General features: G+C 42.8%; 2 protein-coding genes across 3 annotated transcripts in view; one reads left to right on the forward strand and one right to left on the reverse strand.

The window, feature by feature from the left end:
* Positions 1-7,926, reverse strand: part of kdr (kinase insert domain receptor (a type III receptor tyrosine kinase)) — a 24,534-nt gene extending 16,608 nt beyond the window's left edge. The window contains exons 1-10 of one of the 2 annotated variants that reach the window (XM_062556002.1): positions 7,608-7,926; positions 6,146-6,242; positions 5,235-5,449; positions 4,012-4,133; positions 2,689-2,854; positions 2,179-2,315; positions 1,280-1,469; positions 1,061-1,178; positions 743-909; positions 439-595 (exon numbers count right to left, since the gene is read on the reverse strand). In XM_062556002.1, coding sequence (XP_062411986.1) covers positions 439-595; positions 743-909; positions 1,061-1,178; positions 1,280-1,469; positions 2,179-2,315; positions 2,689-2,854; positions 4,012-4,133; positions 5,235-5,449; positions 6,146-6,242; positions 7,608-7,671 — 1,433 coding nt within the window. In that variant the 5' untranslated portion in view covers positions 7,672-7,926. Of the gene's footprint in view, positions 1-438; positions 596-742; positions 910-1,060; positions 1,179-1,279; positions 1,470-2,178; positions 2,316-2,688; positions 2,858-4,011; positions 4,134-5,234; positions 5,450-6,145; positions 6,243-7,607 lie in introns of both variants that reach the window. The other variant, XM_062556001.1, reaches the window with a different exon arrangement.
* Positions 7,927-17,843: 9,917 nt separating this feature from the next.
* srd5a3 (steroid 5 alpha-reductase 3) lies at positions 17,844-21,103 on the forward strand. Its single transcript, XM_062555963.1, has 5 exons — positions 17,844-18,072; positions 18,513-18,658; positions 18,759-18,950; positions 19,648-19,770; positions 20,352-21,103. The coding sequence occupies exons 1-5, from the start codon at positions 17,858-17,860 to the stop codon at positions 20,609-20,611; spliced, it is 936 nt and encodes a 311-aa protein (XP_062411947.1). The 5' UTR covers positions 17,844-17,857; the 3' UTR covers positions 20,612-21,103.
* Positions 21,104-21,301: the final 198 nt, after the last annotated feature.

Raw genomic sequence — 21,301 nt, forward strand, 5'->3', positions numbered from 1 at the left:
CACACACTCAATCATTCAACACCCTGTTTTGCTGTGTTTTGAATTCTTGGCTAGAGCTCATTGTGTTCGACCTCAATCACATCCTCCTGTCTCTCACAGGTCAAAGGTCACTTGCATTGTCCCTATCAGTGGTCCTCCTCCACACGCACGCATGTTTTCTACCCCCAGCCACCTGTGCCTCTGAGCATCCACAAAAACAAAACCAACCCTCATACGATATTAGCCAACACATTGACATAAACATAGCCTGCATGACAACACAAACAGCAGCATGACTAATATGCAGTTAATACAAAGGATGGACATGAGGATATAAACAAACACAGAAATGATTACAAATAACCACATGCAAGTGTAGACAGAACATCGCATGATATAAGTCAGATGTTGTCTTGGCTTTGAGGTGTGGTTTGCGCAAAGCCATGTGACTTCACTTACTGGAAGAGGATTGGACAGTCTTCCTTGGGCATCCACTGCCACTGGACTTGGACTGGAGCCCGCCCTCCGCGGGACGTGCACCTCAGGTAGGGGCTGGTGCCGTACATGTGGGCGTTTAAATGCACGCCAACCTGCTTCTCAAAGATCTGAGGTGGAACTGCACAAACAAACAGAAAAGAGAAAAGAGAAAAGAGTAGAAAAGAAGAGATGTTAAAGGAGACCTCTGGTGATTTTTTTGGAAGTGATGTGAGAGGAGAGAAAAAAAGAAGAGATGTCTAAATGATAAGAGAGCAGCGTTGTGTACCGTTGACTAGCAGTCTGACGGTGTGCTTGCGCTCCTCTTTGCGATTGGTCAGAACCGCTGTGTAATTCCCAGCGTCCCTCTCCTCCACGTCTATGATGGTGAGGCAGTCTCGCCCGGGTTTCATCCTGTAGTGGTCCTCTTTTCTGATCAGCTGGTCATTTTTAAACCTTCACAGAAAACACAAGGCTTTTACATGTGAAAACACTCAGCTTATAGAACATGCACATACACACCACATACACACACACACACATATGTGTGCATGCATACGTGCACACACACACACACACACACACACACACGCGCACACACACGCACCATTTCACTGAAGGTTGTGGGTAGGCAGTGTACTTCAACGGGATCCTGGCTGAGCCATCTTTGGCAAAGACTTCCAGAGTGTCAATTAATGGTTTGCTCAACTCTATAAAAGGTTTTTCTGAAAGAAAAAAAAAACAACACAGACCCATCAAATAAACAACAAAATGATTATTATTTAAATAACAGAGTGACATCAATGCATTGTACTAATTGAGTTACCATAGACTGTTACAGTAGCAGTCGACGTCTGGGTCATTCCACCACTAGAGGCTGTGCAGATGTACTTCCCAGCGTCCTCCATGGTCACGTTCTCTATGGTGAACGTGTTGGAGATCTCCAGAGAGTTCCACAGTTTGTTCCTCATTGATTGGAGCTTGGCACGTGACCGTGAGCTGTTCATGGAGTGCACCTGACAAAGGATTACATAAAAAAAAAGTTTACAACTGTGTGTGTGTGTGTGTGTGTGTGTGTGCTTGTGTTTGAAGGGCTTCCCGAGAGAGAATCGAGGCATGAGAATCGAGTCATCGAGTCATGAAGTATTTGAATTAAATAACCTCATGATTTGAATAAGTACAATTTCCCACTTTCAATGCATTTCCCACATAAAATACATCTGAGAATACCTCTACTTTGTAAGTTAACATAGCATTGCAAATGCTGCTCTATCTCATCTCTTATCAGAGAGGGTTAAAGTGGAGCGAGAGGCGCAAACGTTCGATCATTTCCACGTTCTGTCTTCACAAGGGGGAGGGGGGCTAAATCCCCCTTTAAGCAGACCTGCTAACATTCGAACTGAGCTGCTTGCCTTGCTGCTTGATCTGACAGAGATCGATATCCCACTATGACGTCTTTGCAACACGCCCCTTTAAGCAGACCGGAACTGTTCGAATTTTGCTTCCATAGAGATGCATTACGTTGCTCTATCTTGTCAATAATTAAGGATCTTTGCTCTTATCTCTTATCTCATGTAATTCAACTCCTGGGTAGCCATGTGGACAAATTGGGGGTGTGGGTATGTAGGGTGGCACTGGGTGGCACTGGGTGGGTCATGGGCTCGCTGGCATGGCGTGGCGCTGGCATGGCATGGCATGGCCCCCCACGGGCTGTCTGGAACTGACCTGTCCCTGTGGAAATTTCCATGTGTAGTCCAGCACCACGTTGAGCTCGGTGTGAGCGGTGCAGTTAAGCACCAGCCTCTCCCCTACCGCCAGTCTCTCCTGCACAGGGGTCACTGCGAGGTTGTGGATCTTGTATCCTGCGGAAAAGGGAGGGAACAGTTAGCCAGCCGGGCAAGTAAGCGGGGGGATGGGGGGCCGGGTGGGTGGAAGGGGGAAAGGGGAGTGTGTGTGTGGGGGGGGGGGGGTGGAGGTATTGTTCTCCTGAAATTATAGTCATCAGACGAACTCCAAATGGCGTAAAGGCACTCATGTCTGTATGAGCTCAACCAACCACACTAGCCCACCAAACATTCCTCACAGAATGACTCAGATAGCGTAGAACGCCTTTGGCTAAAATACTCAATGACCAATGTCACACAGAACAGTCTCACACCATGTTGACCACATATGATTCTCCAAATCAACATCATCTAATCTAATCGGAAAAAAAAAAGTGAAGCATCTTCTCACCTACAACCGCAATAAGATAATAGGAAGAGGAGAAGGTCTCGTTGTGGATGTTGGTTTGACAGTAGACCAGACCAGCGAAGCTGACCAAGTGGCTGGGCAGCACAAACCCCCTCTTGCTGTCCCAGTACTTTATCTTCCCGTCTGGCGTGAGCTCCTTTGGAGGATACTGCTGAAAGACAACAACACAAAGTCTTTGTAATAACACATAAAACATACAGGAACCATATTCACTTAAACCTTTTAGATTCCCAATCTGGAAGTATATGCCCAGAGCGTTATTGAGCCTAAGTATGACTCTTTCATTAATAGTTAATGAATTATGGCTTATTTAGGGTAATTAAGCATTAAAAAAAGTGATGATGACATCAAGAGTTCCATGTGCATGTAAACTCAGCTGATAGTTGAAACCATTATCAGAAATTATCTTCTGCAACAAAGGTTCTTGGCAAGAGAACATGCTCGACTACGCTGCTTTCTTATTTTTCTCTGTCATCACACATAGGCCTCTATGCAATAAACAACTGGTGGGTGATGAAAGGCTTTCACAGTTCAAACAGGCTGAGGGCATTTGACTCAGAGAATGTTTATTTTATTTATAAATCTTTCATCCTTTTCTTGAGAGACAATAATGGATTCTAAACCTGAGACATTCTGTTTGAGTGAGGTGGGGAGTTGGACGTAGGGGAGTGGTAGTGGCATTGGGGCCCAGCAATAGGGACCTCAAACTGAACTTGACATTTTTCCAGTTGAAACAGTGTGTTTTATAGAATGGTACAAAAGAATCTCACAATGGCCACAATAATAATTCACAATATCTACTTGCTGCTGAATTTGAGGGGGGGGGGGGGGGGCACGATGACAAAAGCTCTGATAGTGATGTCTTAATGTTTGGTGCCTTCCACTCTTCCTTATCCAAAACATCTGTCTATCAAAGGGATGAAACCACTGGCAATTCATATTTGATCCTTTAATTGCGCACTACTGTGGCTAACCCAAAATAGGCTCTTTTGGTATGATTCACAAAAATGACCATCAGAGCAAATTACTGCATATTGAAGTGGAACATTATATTCTCAAGGCTTGAGCAATCATCAGCTGACCAGAGGAACATTATTTAAATATTCTGTAATAATTTCACAACGTGCCTCTGAACAGAGTCTATGAATTACTGTCTAAAAATAAAAAAAGAATTTGGAATCTCACTGACTGACTGGCATCAGGTGACGGTGGAGCAGACCTGGCCATTTAGATTTAGAACCATTTAGAACCGAAGCCACCATCAGAACTACACAGGGGTTCTGCAGTGGGGTTCTGGTAACTCACCATCAAGAGAGTGACGTTGATGTCCTCCACGGAACCGAGACAGGGGATGACCACCTGTTCCCCCTCCCGGATGAACACCACATTGTAAGGTTGGACGGAGAGCACGAACGGGGACCTGTAGTCTGGAAACAGAACCGGGAGCGGGTTCACAAGTCAGAACCATGTAAACACGAACATCTGGTGTCATTCCAAAATACTCCCCACCGCACTCAGTGATCATCAGGAAGGCATGCTGGGAGATCAGTGCATCTTAAGCAGGAAACCCCAACAGTAAATCAATGGTCTGCCCCAGGCCTAGGCTACATGAGTCACCTTTGGACTTGGTGACTAAAGCAGTAACATTCAGGAATAAGATGACAGCGCATGAGTGAGAGATATCTCCAAATAGAGACATTGTGTGTTCCAGTGAAAAACATCTGTCTCTGTCACTCTCTCTAAATATCTATACATCTATTAGAAGTAGGCAATATGTTCCGGATTATTTCAAATGTTTCCAGATTGTTTATCAGTGTGGTGCTAATTCAAGTAAAAGAGATGTTCTGCTGTGCAAATATGGGACATCATTTGTGGTATTGGATTGAAAATGATCATAAGATGGCAACAAAAGCATGTTGGACAAAATAATTGTGACCCCAGTACAATAAATCACTGAACATCATAAAAATCCAAATGTTTCATATCACATAATTGTATCATGACCCTCAATTCTTTCTCAGATAGACTGTATGTGTGCTCAGGTAGGACACAAACTTCGGACCCTGATGTTGAGGGGTGACAGACTGAAATGATAATCCGTTATACGTGTACCTTAGTGTTTGACTCGAGGCCTTTCCTTTGCCCATTTGGCTAATGAGACATACAGTTGAGACACTGTGCGAAGTTAGATCACTAAATGATCAGGTTACCTGCCTTTGAAGTAGTCGACTTAATGCTCAAATAATGAGGAGCTTTCTGCCAGAAGCGAAGTACAGCTACACACCCCTCTTCTCAAACTCAGTTTATATGTCTACTCTGTTTTGGAGGAGATCCTTTTTATCAAGGAACACTATCATTATACAACTCAGTCAGAGTGTCACTTTTTTGGCATGTTGTGTCTCAATGGAGTGAAATAAAACATCAAACCGACATCTTTCTCCTTCAGCTTTTGTTCTGACAAACTGACACATCAGAGAGAATGGTTGGAGAGTCGCTGTGTAATTTGATTTGAGGGCAGGGTTGCTCACCTTGGACGAACACGTATACGGAGTCAGATGTCTTGGCATCCTCCTCCGGCAGGTTCTTGAAGGAGCATCGGTAAAGGCCTGTCTCATTGGCTGTTGCCGCGGTGAGGACCAGGGTGCTGCAGAAGAGACCAGCTCCACTGCAGTCCTTGAAGGACAAGCGGCCATCTACGCGACTCTGGTTGAAAGGCGTGACCCACTCAAGGAGCTGCTGACCACTGCACGTGACCACAAAGCAGGTGAGAGAGAGAGAGAGAGAGAGAGAAGTTCATTTGAGAGAGAGAGGGAGAGAGAGAGAGAGAGAGAGTTCATTTGAGAAAAATCTTCCACACATTTACTCTATTCATACTGAAAAGATCTTCCCTTTAGATAGCAACAACAGAGAGAGGATAGTGAATACTTTGGAAATACCATTGTATTATAGAGGATAGTGAATAGAGGATAGTGAATTATTGAATAATACAAAGTGTGATTTGTCATGCCAATTAAAAAAGAATGTTTCAATTGAACTGAACTGAATTGAATTAAACTGAAGCATGTAGCAGGTAGCATGCAACCTGAAACTGTAATACACAATAGATACATAATGTACTAACACATAATGTCACACAGAATGTACTACATCGGCTGCTGAGGTCAGGGTTTAGATGCTTTTCACACAATTCAACCAAAACAGAAACATATACTGTGTATACATACACGCACACACACACACACACACACACACACACACACACACACACACACACACACACACACACACACACACACACACACACACACACACACACTTGCCACCATGCAATTAAACACACACATACACACACACACACACACACACACACACACACACACACACACACACACACACACACACACACACACACACCGCCGTAAGATAATGGTCATCCTACCTGCAGGTGATCTCCAGCGTGTCAGATGCATTGATCTTGTGGACATTCTCCTGCAGGCTGAGTACAGGTGGCTCAGATGTAAATCTGAGCTCTAACGCTGAAAGCAGACAACACAGAAAGCACATTCCTTTTTATACATATATATATACATACATATATGGCAAATACAGTATGCTGTCCTACAAATGCTTTTTGAAGGTTCATTAAAGGCTTTGATTTCCCTTGCTGTTCTTTCCTTTGCAACATATTCAATCTGATATATCACTGTTCAATAAAACAGATTGCATTCTGAAAAAAAGAAAGTTGCAGCTTGAATGTGAAAACAGTGAAATGTCTAAAGAGCTACTGCACATGGGATTGTACCTGGCTGTATCTTAAGTGATCAAGGAAGAATAGACAACAGTATGGTCTGGTTATGTACTGTAAACCACCTTGTCCATGTTTAACAAGAGATAAGAGAATAACTCCAACTGAGAGTAACATACAGCATAACGAAGTTATACACTCATAAAAAAAGGTTATTGAGGTGCTACATAGATCCTGGCAGGCTTTAAAGAACTCAGGCGTTCCTTTAGTGTGCCCTTCAAAATGGTTTAAAGAACCATTTAGGGGTGCCATATATGAAGCATGCAAAAGAAACGTTTTTCATTCTATATACTGTAGCACCTTATTTCTAAGAGCGTATAGCATCTCACACGGGGCAAACATCCTAAGTGTTTCTATGCAGAGAGCCTCTCGGTGGATCTTGGGGCTATTTTTCCACTGCCGCAGCAGCAGCCGTCCACCGCTGCTGTGTCAAAACAGGAAGCGAGGGGCAGATGGGCCAGGGCTGGGCTCCGCGGCCCTGCTCTCCCCCACGCTCAAAGCCCTGAGGTGGGGTTCCTGTTCAAGAGGAACCAGGGCAGGGGACATGGGCCTCCAACATCACCACACCATACACACATTTATGCGCCAACATTTTAGTTTTACGAGTTGGGGAATTAATTTAGACACGGAGAGATGATGTTTAAAGTGATGCGCAGTTCATTCCACTATCCAGAGGTAGGCCTAATAGCCAAGACTGATTCGGTCTGATTCGGAGTAGGCTACCATTAGACAGGAAGTCAAAAATATATTTTTTCATTATATCAGGGCAGCACAGCATACAAAAGATTCTTTTAGGCTATAGAATCTATTTTATAGATTATGGTCTTGATATTTATTTAACATAGCATATAAGCCTTCTTTGATGTTTTTGAGACTTTACTCTGAAAGGATTCTAAAAAGATTAATTTATTTTGCTAGGATATGTCACATCAAGAATAAGACACGATTCGTCACTTCTTGGAATGGAATAGCCTACTGAACACATTCATGTACAAGGGTATGAACAAAGATGGAACTGTATTTCACATTATTAATCAAATCATGGCCGTGTTTTAGGCTATTACGCGTATTTAAATGTTTTGAAAAGTAAACTTACCAGTCACCCGGCTGATTCCAAGGACAGTGTATATCAAATAAACAACAGAAAATGCTTTCGCCATCGTCCGACAGACACGATGGTCAGTCCCCGCATGAACATGTATTTGGAAACTTCTTCAGGAAAGATGGTGTTCACGCGCGCATCACCATAATGTGTGAAACGGGTAATAATATTTGTGGATGTAGTTTAAAAAAACAAAAACAAATCCCAGACAAACAAAGTACTCCCAGGCGATGTTGTTAACAAAATACTCTGATAGAGAGATCAGGTGCTATGATGAAAACTTCATCCGCGGTTTCAAAGGAAGTCAGATGGAGAGCTGTTGAAATGGTAGACTGGCGCGCGGCTCAGGGAAAACGGCTCGAGCGACAGGGGGAACGTGCGCTCGTGACGCAGTGGAGCGAATGGGATGGAGGAAGGGGATGCTAGGAGGAGCGCGTTCTTCCTTCAGTTTTTTCTTCTTCAGTGTTTCCATTAAGTTTTATCTGTAGACGTTTTCTGCAACTGTTTACAAAGTGTTTTTGTTCGTGTGTTTGTTTTTATAAATTAAACGCCTGGCCCCAAACAGCTAACTCTACCATATTTATAATTAGAAAAAAAAAAAAGTCTATCTGGATATTGGAGTAACATATTTTCGAATAGGCTAGAGTTTGCAGTTTATGAGTAACACACCACATCGTTAAGTGCATTCTGGTATTTCCCAATGTGACACTGGTTATCTTCACTTTTTCATCTAACAAATTCAAAACAATGTTTTGGGTAGTTTACTAACACAGTTGCATAGTTTACATTATTGGCGGCGTGAAGACAAAGGGTGATAGGTGTGTCATAAGTGTGTGCTTATCACATTTCAATACGTTTAATTGGATTAATGCTATCTCTAGTAAACACTACTGGGATAAAACGGACGTGACTAATGAGGAGAGGTTTGCATTCCTGAGGCAAGAGCTTGATCTACTTTTTTATGAATGACAAACATTTCACAGGAAGCCACCAGAGGTGATTAGCTTGTGAGGGCTAAAGTAAATAAAGGGTATTTCAAAATGTATCTCACTTTACCATGTAATCTTTTCCCCTTAAACATGATTGGGAAATGAAGACTAACTAACACCTCATGAGGTATGGGTGGGCTCCTCTGAGGTAAACCTATTAATTTGCCAACTTCCATGGGATGTTCTAGCCTGGCTAGGGATGTTCAGAGTTCATAGAGTGAAAAAAATGTCTGACTCCTGCCAGCTTTGTTTTCAGATTTGCTGACTTAGATCACTGTGTTCAGAGAAAAAATGTGTTGTTGTACCTTTCACCAAATCTCGGCTTCAGTTAGGTGGTACAAAAGTAAGCTTGCTAAGTTACATCAACAACCAGTGATTTCAGCACAATTCTAGAAATGATGTACTGCACAGCTGGCCTCAGTTTACCCAAATCAGAGTTATCTTTGGTGGTGCTGGACAAATATTTTACTGTTCAGTTTTAATAAATCTGCTATACCAGCACAGAAGCTGGCCAAGTCTGTGAATCAGTCTCCCGAAATCCCCTATCCTCCTGGCTGACGCTCTCACTCTCTCTCCCTCTCTTCTCTTCTCTTTCTCTCTCACTTGCTCTCCCTCTCTCTTTCTGCCTCTCTCTCTCTCTCCCTCTCTTCTCTCTGTGTGTCTGAGGCCCTGTCTGGTGGCGGCAACTCTTTTCTATGTGAGTGCCAGTTGACCGTCTGATGATTTTGCTGTCTGTTGTTCCCAGGCTGTGTGGCCATGTTTCTCAGCTCAGTCAGCTCTGCTGGGACGGAGAGGGGAATTAGGCTTTCACTCAGCCGTACTCCTCTTGTTTGCAAGAGAGGCTGAAAGCAATGCATGCTGGGAACCTGCTCATGGGAGAGGGGTGAAAGATGGAAGGGGGAATGGGGAGAGCAAGCTGGGGTCAGGGAATTGGGTGTAGAGGTGGAGGTGGAGGAGGAACAGCGGAGTGATGAGGGTGTAATGCAGCCAGGGTTGCCAGATAGGTGCCAAAGTCTATCAGTGGAGCAACTCTCTATACAAGATAGGCCAAACTGCCTCAGCAACTTTTATTGCTGACTCATACACAACATGGTCCTTACTCACAAGTCAAATTGACAACATATCAGCTTTACTTAGAGCTAACAAACCACATGGAAATAAACATTGGGCACAATGACAAACAGCTAGTGATAATGTTACATTTTAGATGATTGTGTTATAGTTTGAGGTGTTCCAAGCGACTGTTGTGTACAGTGACGTGTTGACATAAAAATGATCATTAAGGTGATGAAACTGGAGATGAATGGTAAAGATAAGGGAAGATCAGATTACACATCACAGATTTATTTGTGAGTAGTGCACTGATCAATCAGTTCACCCTCATTTATTCACTCTAATGTTCGGCCAGGAACCCCATAACTTGGCTCACTCCATTTTCTTTTTACTTTCCAGCTCATACTTCTCTGTGTTGTTGTGCAAGTTAGGTTATGACAACTCTTCTAGATGTGCAGTGTGTGTGTGTGTGTGTGTGTGTGTGTGTGTGTGTGTTTAGGGGCTCTTTTTTTTCATTTACGTTTTCTGTGTTGTTGTGCAAGTTAGGTCAGAACATCTTTTCTAGGTATGTTCTTTTGGATGTGTGTGTGTGTGTGTGTGTGTGTGTGTGTGTGTGTGTGTGTGTGTGTGTGTGTGTGTGTGTGTGTGTGTGTGTGTGTCTAGGAGATCGGGGTTAAAGTTGAAGTCTCTTACCTCCACATGTTTCCTGTCCCGGTCACCTCTGCAGGGACAACCTCCTGCCACCACCAACACCACCACCACCACCACACACACACACACACACAGACACACAGACACACACACACACACGCACCTCGCCCACCCCCACCACCTGCACCCTAAACTTCCACTTCCTGCTGATTGCTCCGGCCCTGACAGAGCTCGTGGAAATGCTTTGAAATGGAACTTTTCTCCCTTTTTTCTTTCTGTTGTTGTGATAGTCACACTGTGTTGCACTCTTTGTTTGTAAGGTTTTGAGGGAGTAGCTCATTGGGGGAAGGAGCGGTGCACTCCTACTTGGAGGTTGATACTCATGTCCTTTCTGCTGTAGACTCACCCAGTGATGTGTGAATAGAATATATATACTTTTTTGATCCCGTGAGAGAAATTCAGTTCTCTGCATTTAACCCAATTTAACCGAATTAGTGAACACACAGCACACAGTGTGTGGCGAATCTCAACATGGCCTTAAACCAAAACAAGCTATGAAATCAAATAAGTATGTCAGAGGCATCAGTTTTAAGTGACTCCATGTAGGACATTACTCTTTGTTTGAGTTGTATCAATTTGGCTTCAAACAAAACCAAAAATACAATCCATCACTCACTGTGATTTAACAGCTTGAATTACTGTTATCATATTTGAATACATGAAAGTACTTTTATCTTAAGTAACACTAGTTTGCCTTTAGTGTCTGACACTGTATACAAAGTCTTAAGAAACATTTCGCAATCAGGCCTGAGAACAGGACCATACGACACAAGACCTCTGTACAGTCCGAGTCCTGTGTGTGCAGACTTCTTTGTCCTGTGGACGAGATTAGCTTTGTGTAGGTGTGTGAAGCCGGACTGTCGTCTGAGGAGGGCACTGGAAAACACAACAGGGCGGAGAACAGGAACCGCTCACACTCATCTGGCACGCTGGGCCACGAGGCTGCGTGACTCCCCTCCCACCGTCCCGTTTCTGGGGATGGAACACACACAAATCTATCAGCAATCTAATAATTCTATTGATGCAGGAAATAGAGAAGATTAAGTGCGCTTCCACCTACGACCCACCACCCCACACACACACACACACACACACACACACACACACACTCACAGCTTTCACATTCTTAAACAAAGATACACACACACAGCACGACATACAAATCAACACTGTACCCAATACTTTCCATCTACAACGTTACATGTGCATAATTATCATCATCAATTACTGTGACTTTGTACAGGACCTGCAGTCATAAACATTCATCATAAACACAATATAAACTGCTTGACTTCAAAAGGCAAAACCTTGAAAAAGAAACCCATTCAATACTTTGTATTTGGTGTTGTATGTGGTGTATTTACAAATATTTGAAATCACTGCTGAAATCCACAGCCCAGGACTTTGCACATTTCTACAATGCTATAAATGCCTTCCATGATGGTAAGTAAATCTATTACAGATGTACTTCAATGAATTTGGTTTATCATCTATTATGCATGTTGGACAAATACATATGAGATGGTTCAGTTTTCTGACTTTCTGTTGTTTTGTAGTAACATTTAGGTATTTAATAAGTTATTTTATTGCTTCAGTATGAAAGTATTTTGACCAGTTACATTTCTCCACGCACTGGCGAAGATCATCTAAAATATAACATCTGTTTAATTTATTTGAGCTTACTGAACAGACAAGAATCTATAACACTCACTTGGAAAAGCTCCCCTGGTGAAATAGCTTTATCTACACCGAAGAGGTAGGACAGCAAAACATATTCAAGAGTGAAGTTAAAACCATGCAATGAAACACACATACAGTACATACTCACACATAAGCGCGCACACACACACACACACACACACACACACACACACACACACACACACACACACACACACACACACACACACACACACACACAGTTGCCACCATGCAATTAAACACACACACACACACACACACACACACACACACGGTTGCCACCATGCAGTTAAACACACACACACACACACACACACACACACTCACCCACACCCACGGAGGGCATGTTAGAGTCACAGTACACTATTGTTGAAGGGGGTTTACCACATTTACTTTGGCTCTGGCCTATGTATGAATTCCCTCGGAAACTCTGCTGGCCATTTTACAGAAAAGTGTCCTGCTGGTCCCAGGACAACTCACCATACATGAAATAATCCATCGCTAACACACCAATCAAAATAATACAGACAGCTATAGGTGTACTAATATAGACATCACACACACACACATACATACACACACTCTCACACACACACACAAACACACACACACACACACACACACATACATATACACACACACACACACACACACACACACACACACACACACACACACACACACACACACACACACACACACAAGTGAACTATTTCTCCAGACAGTACCATATTATATTAAGTTTGCGATTTATTGACCATGACCAATTTCATCAAGAATTCATCCCATAGAGAGAATCTGGATTTTACATATTTTCTGACTTGTTTAAATTTGATATGCTGCCAAAGTCACCCAAGTTTGCTATGGATACACATGGCCTTGGCCCACAGTATAATTCCAGGCCTCCAAAGCACTCCCAACTGTGAGTTATCAGTTAAAAAATCAAAACAAGAGTGTCTAAACAGTGATAAATTATGAACTTTTGGATGAATCTTATGCCATCTCCCAACGTTTGTATTCCTAATTTGTTTATCTTCAATTAAAGTCCCTGTCATAATTCTTTCCCATCACTCTTCTCTCATCCATAATAACACAGCCATTCCTTTCCCCTTTGTGGCACGAATTAACAGATTGTCTGTGTGTGTGTGTGTGTGTGTGTGTGTGTGTGTGTGTGTGTGTGTGTGTGTGTGCGTGCACGTGTGTGTGTGTGTATGTGTATATGTGTGTGTGTGTGTGTGTGTGTGTGTGTGTGTGTGTGTGTGTGTGTGTGTGTGTGTGTGTGTGTGTGTGTGTGTGTGTGTGTGTGTGTGTGTTTGTGTGTTTGTGTGTATGTGCCTCAGCCCCTTGTCTCTGCCAGTTCCAATTAATGGAGATGCCCACTCTCCCACAGATAATGCTCTGGTATGGAGGACGGGACAGGCCATTGGATGGGGGTCTTGGTGGGGGGATGCTGTGGGGGGTTTGGGGGGTCTAATGGGAGGCTGCCTAACGAGGGGACTGGGCACGCTGAGGAAGGAGGTGTATGTGTGTGTGTGTGTGTGTGTGTGTGTGTGTGTGTGTGTGTGTGTGTGTGTGTGTGTGGGGAGGGGGGGGGGGCAGGAAACAGCACACATTTCCTCAGACAGGATACAGCACTTCTCTAGGAGGCTTCTATCCTGAACTCAGAGGCCTCAGTGCTGGGATTTGGATCCACTCGGCCTAACACGCGGATGGAGAGAGACGGGGGTATGGAGAAGGAGAGAGATAGAAGAGGGAGGGGGAGAAGGAGAGGTAGAGTGAGTGAGGGAGGGAGAGAGACTTTCACATATAAATTTAACAGATCTAAAAACAACATATCCGATGACAGCAGGAGCTTAAGAATAAAGAATGACCTCTTTCAATGGTGCCAAAAACATGTGTGCGCACAGAGAGAGAGAAAGAGAGAGAGAGAGAGACACTCTTACCTGCCCATATAAATGTTCAAGACTGTCGGTCATTCTTGTTTAGTGTCCAGTAAGTAATGGACAGGCTGAAAATAGCCCTCACTTTATGTTGTGGGAGAGAGGCCATGGCGGCATGCAACACTGGGCCTGTGTTGAGTTAGTCCTCCCTGCAGTCACCACCACTACAAGTGAGCACGGCACTTGAGCCATGCAGATGGAATGTGTTAGAGCAGTCAAGTCCATTGTTCTTAGCTATCACTTCTGGTACAGGAAAATCACATTTGGGTTTCAAGACCTGTTTTTCTCCCCCTGGGTATCAGATATTAATACACTACAGACTGCACTCATGCTGCGATAGGGAAACATACAGTGCATCGTCATATGGAAATTCCAAAATCTGTCTTCTGTCTTGCTAAAATATATCAGCACATGAATGCTGTTAAATCGTGCAATGGTGCAGACTAAACCACCTACAACTCAACACGGCCAAGTCCAAGGAGATGGTGGTAGATTTCAGGAGGTCTAAGCCTGCTCTACTGCCAGTCACCATTGAGGAGGTCAATGTGGAGGTGGTGAACACATACAAGTACCTGGGCGTACATCTGGACGATAAACTGGACTGGTCAGTCAACACTGAAGCAATATACAAGAAAGGGCAGAGCAGGCTGTACTTCCTGAGGAGGCTGCGGTCCTTCAATGTCTGCAGCAAGCTCCTCTGGATGTTTTACCAGTCTGTTGTTGCCAGCGTCCTCTTCTATGCTGTGGCATGCTGGGGAGGAAGCACTAGGAAGAGGGATGCTGGGCGAATAGACAGGCTGGTAAGGAAGGCTGGCTCTGTTGTGGGAGCTGATCTGGAGTGCATCACTTCAGTATCAGACAAAAGGACCCTGAACAAGCTACACAGCATCCTGGACAATGACTGTCATCCACTCTACAGCACTATCATACAGCAGAAGAGCTTGATCAGCTGGAGACTACGCTCCATGACATGCACAACAGACAGACTGAGGAAGTCATTTGTACCCAGGGCCATACAACTGTACAATGCTTCACTGAAGGGAAAAGGAGAGTTGGACTTCTATGCATAGTATATCTGCACATCCACCCTCTTATACACTTACATGGCATGGCTCTGTCTACCCTCATGTCTAACTCTTATATTATTACTATGTTAAGTTTATTTTAATTGTCCATATATTTATACTAGTACTGTTATTATTATTACTATGCTTACATTTTGTACTGTACATATTTATTGCTGGTCACTAGAATTTAATCTTGCACTGTTGCACTGTTGGACTTACTTGCACTACCAACTTGACACACACCTCTGGATCACAGTATCACAGTATCACAGTACCAATCCACAGTACATTCATGCATACCTTATCTAGTATTTTACTGCTCCTTTAGTCATGTTGATTTGTTGATTTGCTTTTTATTTTTCCTGTTTACATTGTTTACATTGTACTGTATGTTGTGTGTGGTGTCTTAAGCTGCTGGGACCTTGAATTTCCCCTTGGGGATCAATAAAGTATCTATCTATCTATCTATCTATCTATCTAAATCTCACACACACACACACACACACACACACACACAGAGAGAGAGAGAGAGAGAGAGAGAGAGAGAGAGAGAGATACAATAATGAGCTTGATCACCTAATTCTCAGCTCCAGGAAGGAGATCCTTGGAGAAGATAACAGCAACTACTGACCATTTAAATGCATTAAATCAACCCTTAAAAAATCTGCCTTTTATACAGTATGAGCAATATTTATTTTGACTCTTCTATGTACCAGAGACCTGAGCCTTAAGGCTGAAACATAATTGCCCTTAAAGATGTATTTAAAACTCTGCAGATACAGACCTTGCCACTTGCCAAACTTCTATATTATGACCACCGCACAGCAAAGCAGCGGTCATAGGTTTAGTCAGTGTTTTTTTTTTTTTTCTGTGGGGAGCAACTTTTCTGTCAAGGATTCCCGGGACACTGAAAGACTGGGGTGCACGGAACTGGGTGGGCATGTACTGTAGCCCCATATGGATAGCATGCACCATTGTTTTTTGTTTTGATCCGTCGCTGGACTGGACCCCCCGAAAGGAGAATAGAGCGGAAACAGTTTTCAGTGAATATCTCGACAACCGTAGGGCCTAGGAAGACCACCGATTCTCTGTATGTTGGTCTTAAGAGGCTATGCCATCGAATCCCATAATCACTCATTTCGTGTATAGCCCCACCTTAGTTAAACATGAAAAAGCAAAAATGAGGTGTTGTAATGGCAGGTATTTCTGAAACAGTTTGCAGTGAATATCTCGACAACCGTAGGGCCTACAGTAGGAGGACCACCTATTTTTTGTATGTTGGTCTTACATGTAAGAGGCTATGTCATCGAATCCCATAACCACTCATTTTGTGTATAGCCCCACCTAGTTAAACGTGAAAAAGCAAAAATGAGGTGTTGTAATGGCAGGTATTTCTGACCTGATATGGTCAAAACTGCACTGGATCATTATGACACCCTCTGAACGTACCATGGGCGCAGTGATATCATGGCACTACTAACTGCTTGTTGTCTATGGGGACTATTTTCAGATGCTGCGTGATATCACTGTTTCATCATTTGTTCATACAGGTTTACACAGAATGATGAATACCTCCACATAATTACCAAGAGTCTCTTTGGGATCCTCTTTTTTTATCCCCATTCATGGTTCCAGTTCACCTAATTAGTTGTGAAATGTTACTCCTTTTGTCGGCTTTATCATTACACAACTTTATTGCCTCCCTCCCAACATTTTTGAGACATGTTGCTGGGATTCAAAATGTGCTTATATTTTCCATGAAATAGTCAACTTTCTGTCATTCAACAGCAGATATGTTATTTTTGAACTATTCTCAACTTAATGTAGGTTTAACATGATTTGTAAATCATAGCACTCTTTTTTTATTGACATTTTACAAAGCACCCCAACTGCTTTTGTTTATTATTATTATTTTTTAATTGGGTTGTAGTCTGCATGTGGAGCCAGATTGTCTGCGGCACTTTTCTATCTCAAAGTTCTACACCAGTGATAGGCATGTCATGAAAAAAAAGTATGGTGTACATTACTCTCTTTTTGTAAACACAGAAGAAGTGACGTGGCTGATCTACAATGGTCTAGATAGTCTATTCTTGGAAAATTTGGGATGTGAACCCGACATATTGAGCCTGACATCTTCCTTGATCCTGCATGGAACGTGAAACCTTCTGTGTCTAAGGCCCACAACGTTTTCAAGTTCCTGTAGCAGTCGTTAGAAGGCGAGCCTAAACAAATATGCCTGGGTGTTCTTTGTTGTCTAGAGCTGGTCCATCTGCACTTATGTCCAAAAGTCCTGCTGCGCCCTCAACCTCGATCCAGTTCAAAGACAATCCTCTACAAATTGAAATTCTCAGTATATTGACGCATTTGTGTCAAGATTAAAACAGGGGATTTGTAGGCCTCTATAGGTGTTGATTGAAGGTCTTGCTGATATCAGTTGCTTTGAAAAGCAGGTTTATACAAAAATGTCTTTGAATAACATGATGGATGGAAACCATTAAAGTTGTTTCAATTTTGACCCTAATAGCTAAATATCAATATGTAGGCCTATTTGATTGTTTGATTGTTGAGTGTTTACTAAAGTCATGCCTGTGTTTACTTTGTGTCACGAACTTGATTTATAACCCTGTTATGAACACATTAAACTCTCTGGACCCACGCTGCCACCTGTTGTCTTTTATCGGTTACTACTTCTCTGCAGCTCGCGTTATCGAAGCGGAACCATTGTTTCTGTTGTTCGGGCGAACAGATTTGAATGCTGGACCAGTGCGTCATGATGCATTACAATGCTTGGTGGACTCCGAGTGGTAGATGTGACATGGTTCTCACTAGGATTTAGCTTTTTGCTGGCTTTTTGTCTCCATAGGTTTTCACGTTATGTGCCTCATGAATTTGAGCGATCTCATATATTCCAGCTTTTCCAGGATCTAATCCGATACGGGAAAACCAAAGCACAAATAAAGCGATCGGACCTGCTGCGAGTCTTTGATGTTCCCAAGAGGTGACAGCTACACCACTTTTCTCTGTTATTTTGCTGTGATGTGAAAGCAAACCCCCGAGGGTTTGTCTGTCGTAAATTGTTGCCTTGTTGCTCAAAGATAAACTGTTGCATAGAACAGTGACATTTCTCTGTTAGAGACAAAAAATGCAATGAAGGCCCCAGTACCTAGCCTACGTTGAAGTAGCCTACTGTACATCCCCTCTCAACAGCTGAAAGGTTAGACAGGGACAAAACGGGGTAGCATAACAAAGCATCATGCAAAGGTCAGAACTGAAGTGTTTGACCCCCTCTATTGCGTTTATATGTACAGTTGTAAGAGGGTGCTCTGCGCTCCCTTCCTCCCTGAGTTGTTAGACTGCATTGATTGACGTCAACATCCTTTAAAATGGGGGTATATTCTTAGCTTAATGTCCTTTTTCTAAATAATCTCTTCCCAATAGATGGTTCTGGCATTTCTACGCAGTCTCTGTTGTATGGAATGGGCTCCTTTGTGCTCTACTCCTCCGAGCAGTTCTGTTGGAGGATGGTCTTCCAAAGTGGCTGGTTGACACACTTTCATTCCTGAAAGGTGAACAACCTAGCACAGGTAAGTTAATAATGCACTCATGTAAACCTGTGCAATTTGAGGTTATTTGGTGGATCTCTTTTAAAATCCGAGTTAAGCATCTTGCCCATTCTCTCATCAGATCGTCCACTGTCTGTCTGGTTGGTTCACATTTTGCTATGGGTCCACTGTCTAAGACGTCTGCTGGAGTGCCTATATGTCAGCGTGTTCTCCGATGGAGTCATCAATATAGTCCAGTATGCATTTGGCCTGAGTTACTACATCTTTCTCGGCCTGACTGTGCTCTGTGTCGACATTTCACCCTCAGATGAAGGTGAGCCTTGTTTTGTTATTCCTTCAATTAAACAATTGTCCATAAGTAAGTGCCATAGTGTTGTAAATAGACAGATGTCCGGGTTTAAACTTAATTGCAGTAAACATCTGATGAGTTATTTAGCTAAAGTAAATTATGGAATACTGTCATTTTGTGTGTATTAGCCGCGTTGTGTTTAAGCCGCAGGAGGACAGTGTTTTATGCAAGTTTAAACAAAACCATATTAATACCATATGAACTACCCCCATGTATTAGCCTCATAGCTGAAGAAATTTTGCAAAATCAATGTATAAGCCTAATAGCTAATAGCTGGGAAAGTATGGGTAACAGATATTACTGGTCTTTGATCAGATTGGCTGAGCCGTGTGTGAAGATGTTGTAAAATACTACACACTCACAGTAATGACTGCATTACATGCCAATTGATTACTGCACCTATCAAACTGACAACCAAACCATTTGTGTTGCTTTACAATGACTCTGATGTATGTCACTGAAGAACTACATAAATTGGAGGAAGAATTGATGATCAGTTATCAATAAATTATTACATTTATTGCAGTGTTTATTTTACAAAACCTTGCCCGGTTAGGCTATATGTTGTAACCATTTAATAAAAGTATCGTGCCTAACTGTTTAGCTAGAACCACTGTACTATATACCATGGCCTCAAACACGCACCTGCTGTTTCGTGTAGGCTCATCTCTGCTTAGCCAGCTGCAGTGGTACCATGTGGCTGGGGCAGGGCTCTTTCTCTGGGCATCGTGGCTTCAGCACCACAGCCTAGCACTGCTGGCCAGCCTGCGCACGGGAAACACAGGTGAGTGCCTGCCCAACACTGGAGCTCTGGAGGAGGATAATGAGACAATGCGAAGCGATGAATGGACACAGCAGAATATTTGGTTTTAAATCGTTTTTAATAGGGTATATGCACGGAAGGCTGTTCAGGTACCTCATTTGTTTCCAGTGGAGCGTCAACTGTGTTGCAATGGCATCTTCTGTTACTTTTGCTTCTTGCATGTTCACTCCAACACTGAAGATATGGTTTGCCCAATGATATCAATTTTAACACGTGCATAAATCCTTTTACATCGTAACATGCTGATTCACTTCGCCGTGTAGACACTAATTACATTAACAATAGTGGCAGGTTCTACTGTAACACACCTGGCTCCACCGGAAACAAATAGCTACCTGAACAGCCTTCCATGCATGTAGCCTCTTCTTAACATGAAGCTTGTGGATGTGTGTCAGATGTCCCACATTTAACAATCTGTGGGTAGGGGAGACCATTCCGGATTGAATAAAATAAAAATCATATTTACTTCCTTATGGGAAGGACCGTTTCCTCAAACAATGACCCTTAATGAATCCTCAACATTTTATCCACTTCTTGTTCAGGTGCTGTGGAAACTCTTGCCCACCGTATGCCGCACGGGTGCTGGTTTGACCTTGTGTCCTGCCCACACTACTTTGCCGAGCTCCTCATCTACGTGTCCATGGCCGCTTGCTTGGGTGGCGCCTCGGTGACCTGGTGGCTTGTTGTGCTCTATGTCCTCTTCAACCAAGCGCTCGCAGCTCAGCTTTGTCATGAGTTCTACCGGAGCAAGTTTGAGGAATACCCGCCGCAGCGCAAGGCCTTCATTCCATGTGTACTGTAATTCTAACCTTCAGTGTTTTTGTTTGAAGTGAATATGAATATATAACTTTGCTACTTGTTAACAATAATGCATAGATGTTGTTTTGAACGAAAAATAAACATTTGCCTATGTTTGTCATGTGAAACACTCAGGTCAAAAGGGGAAATATATGGAAATGAAAGAGGGAATTTTACTACTGATAGTGATTGATAGTGCTTTTATATAAAAGTCTGTCTGGGAAATTGTTTAATAGGAATTTGCTGATGGACAGCAGCAGCTCCAGTGCACTGCACACTGAAAAATTCTGCGTGGCACATGACTGCTGTGTCAACAGATGACTAGTAGAAGGCTCAGATGTCAATGTGTCCCTGTCCTGAAATAAACCTTGCAATTTGTTTAACCTGCAAAACTGTCCATGGATTTGCTATTAAATTGATGCATTTTGAAGATCTCCAAATGGTTTACTAGTATGTCATAATTTCTTGCAATAAAGCTGCTTTTAACTTATTAAAACCGTCGCTGCATCATTTATGGAGAAACCCATAAAATCAGTGTTCCGTTAATCAAATACCCCAAATACATCTGGGGTTTTTTTAAAAAAAATTAATAAAAAATGCTTTATTTCACACATCCTTTCAGTACAATGGATCTGCTCCTCTTTCCAACTTGGCAACATTTTCCATGATGTAGGCCTACGTTAATGATGGGTAA

The sequence above is a fragment of the Sardina pilchardus genome, chromosome 15, assembly GCF_963854185.1.
Source record: "Sardina pilchardus chromosome 15, fSarPil1.1, whole genome shotgun sequence".
Taxonomy (NCBI): domain Eukaryota; kingdom Metazoa; phylum Chordata; class Actinopteri; order Clupeiformes; family Clupeidae; genus Sardina; species Sardina pilchardus.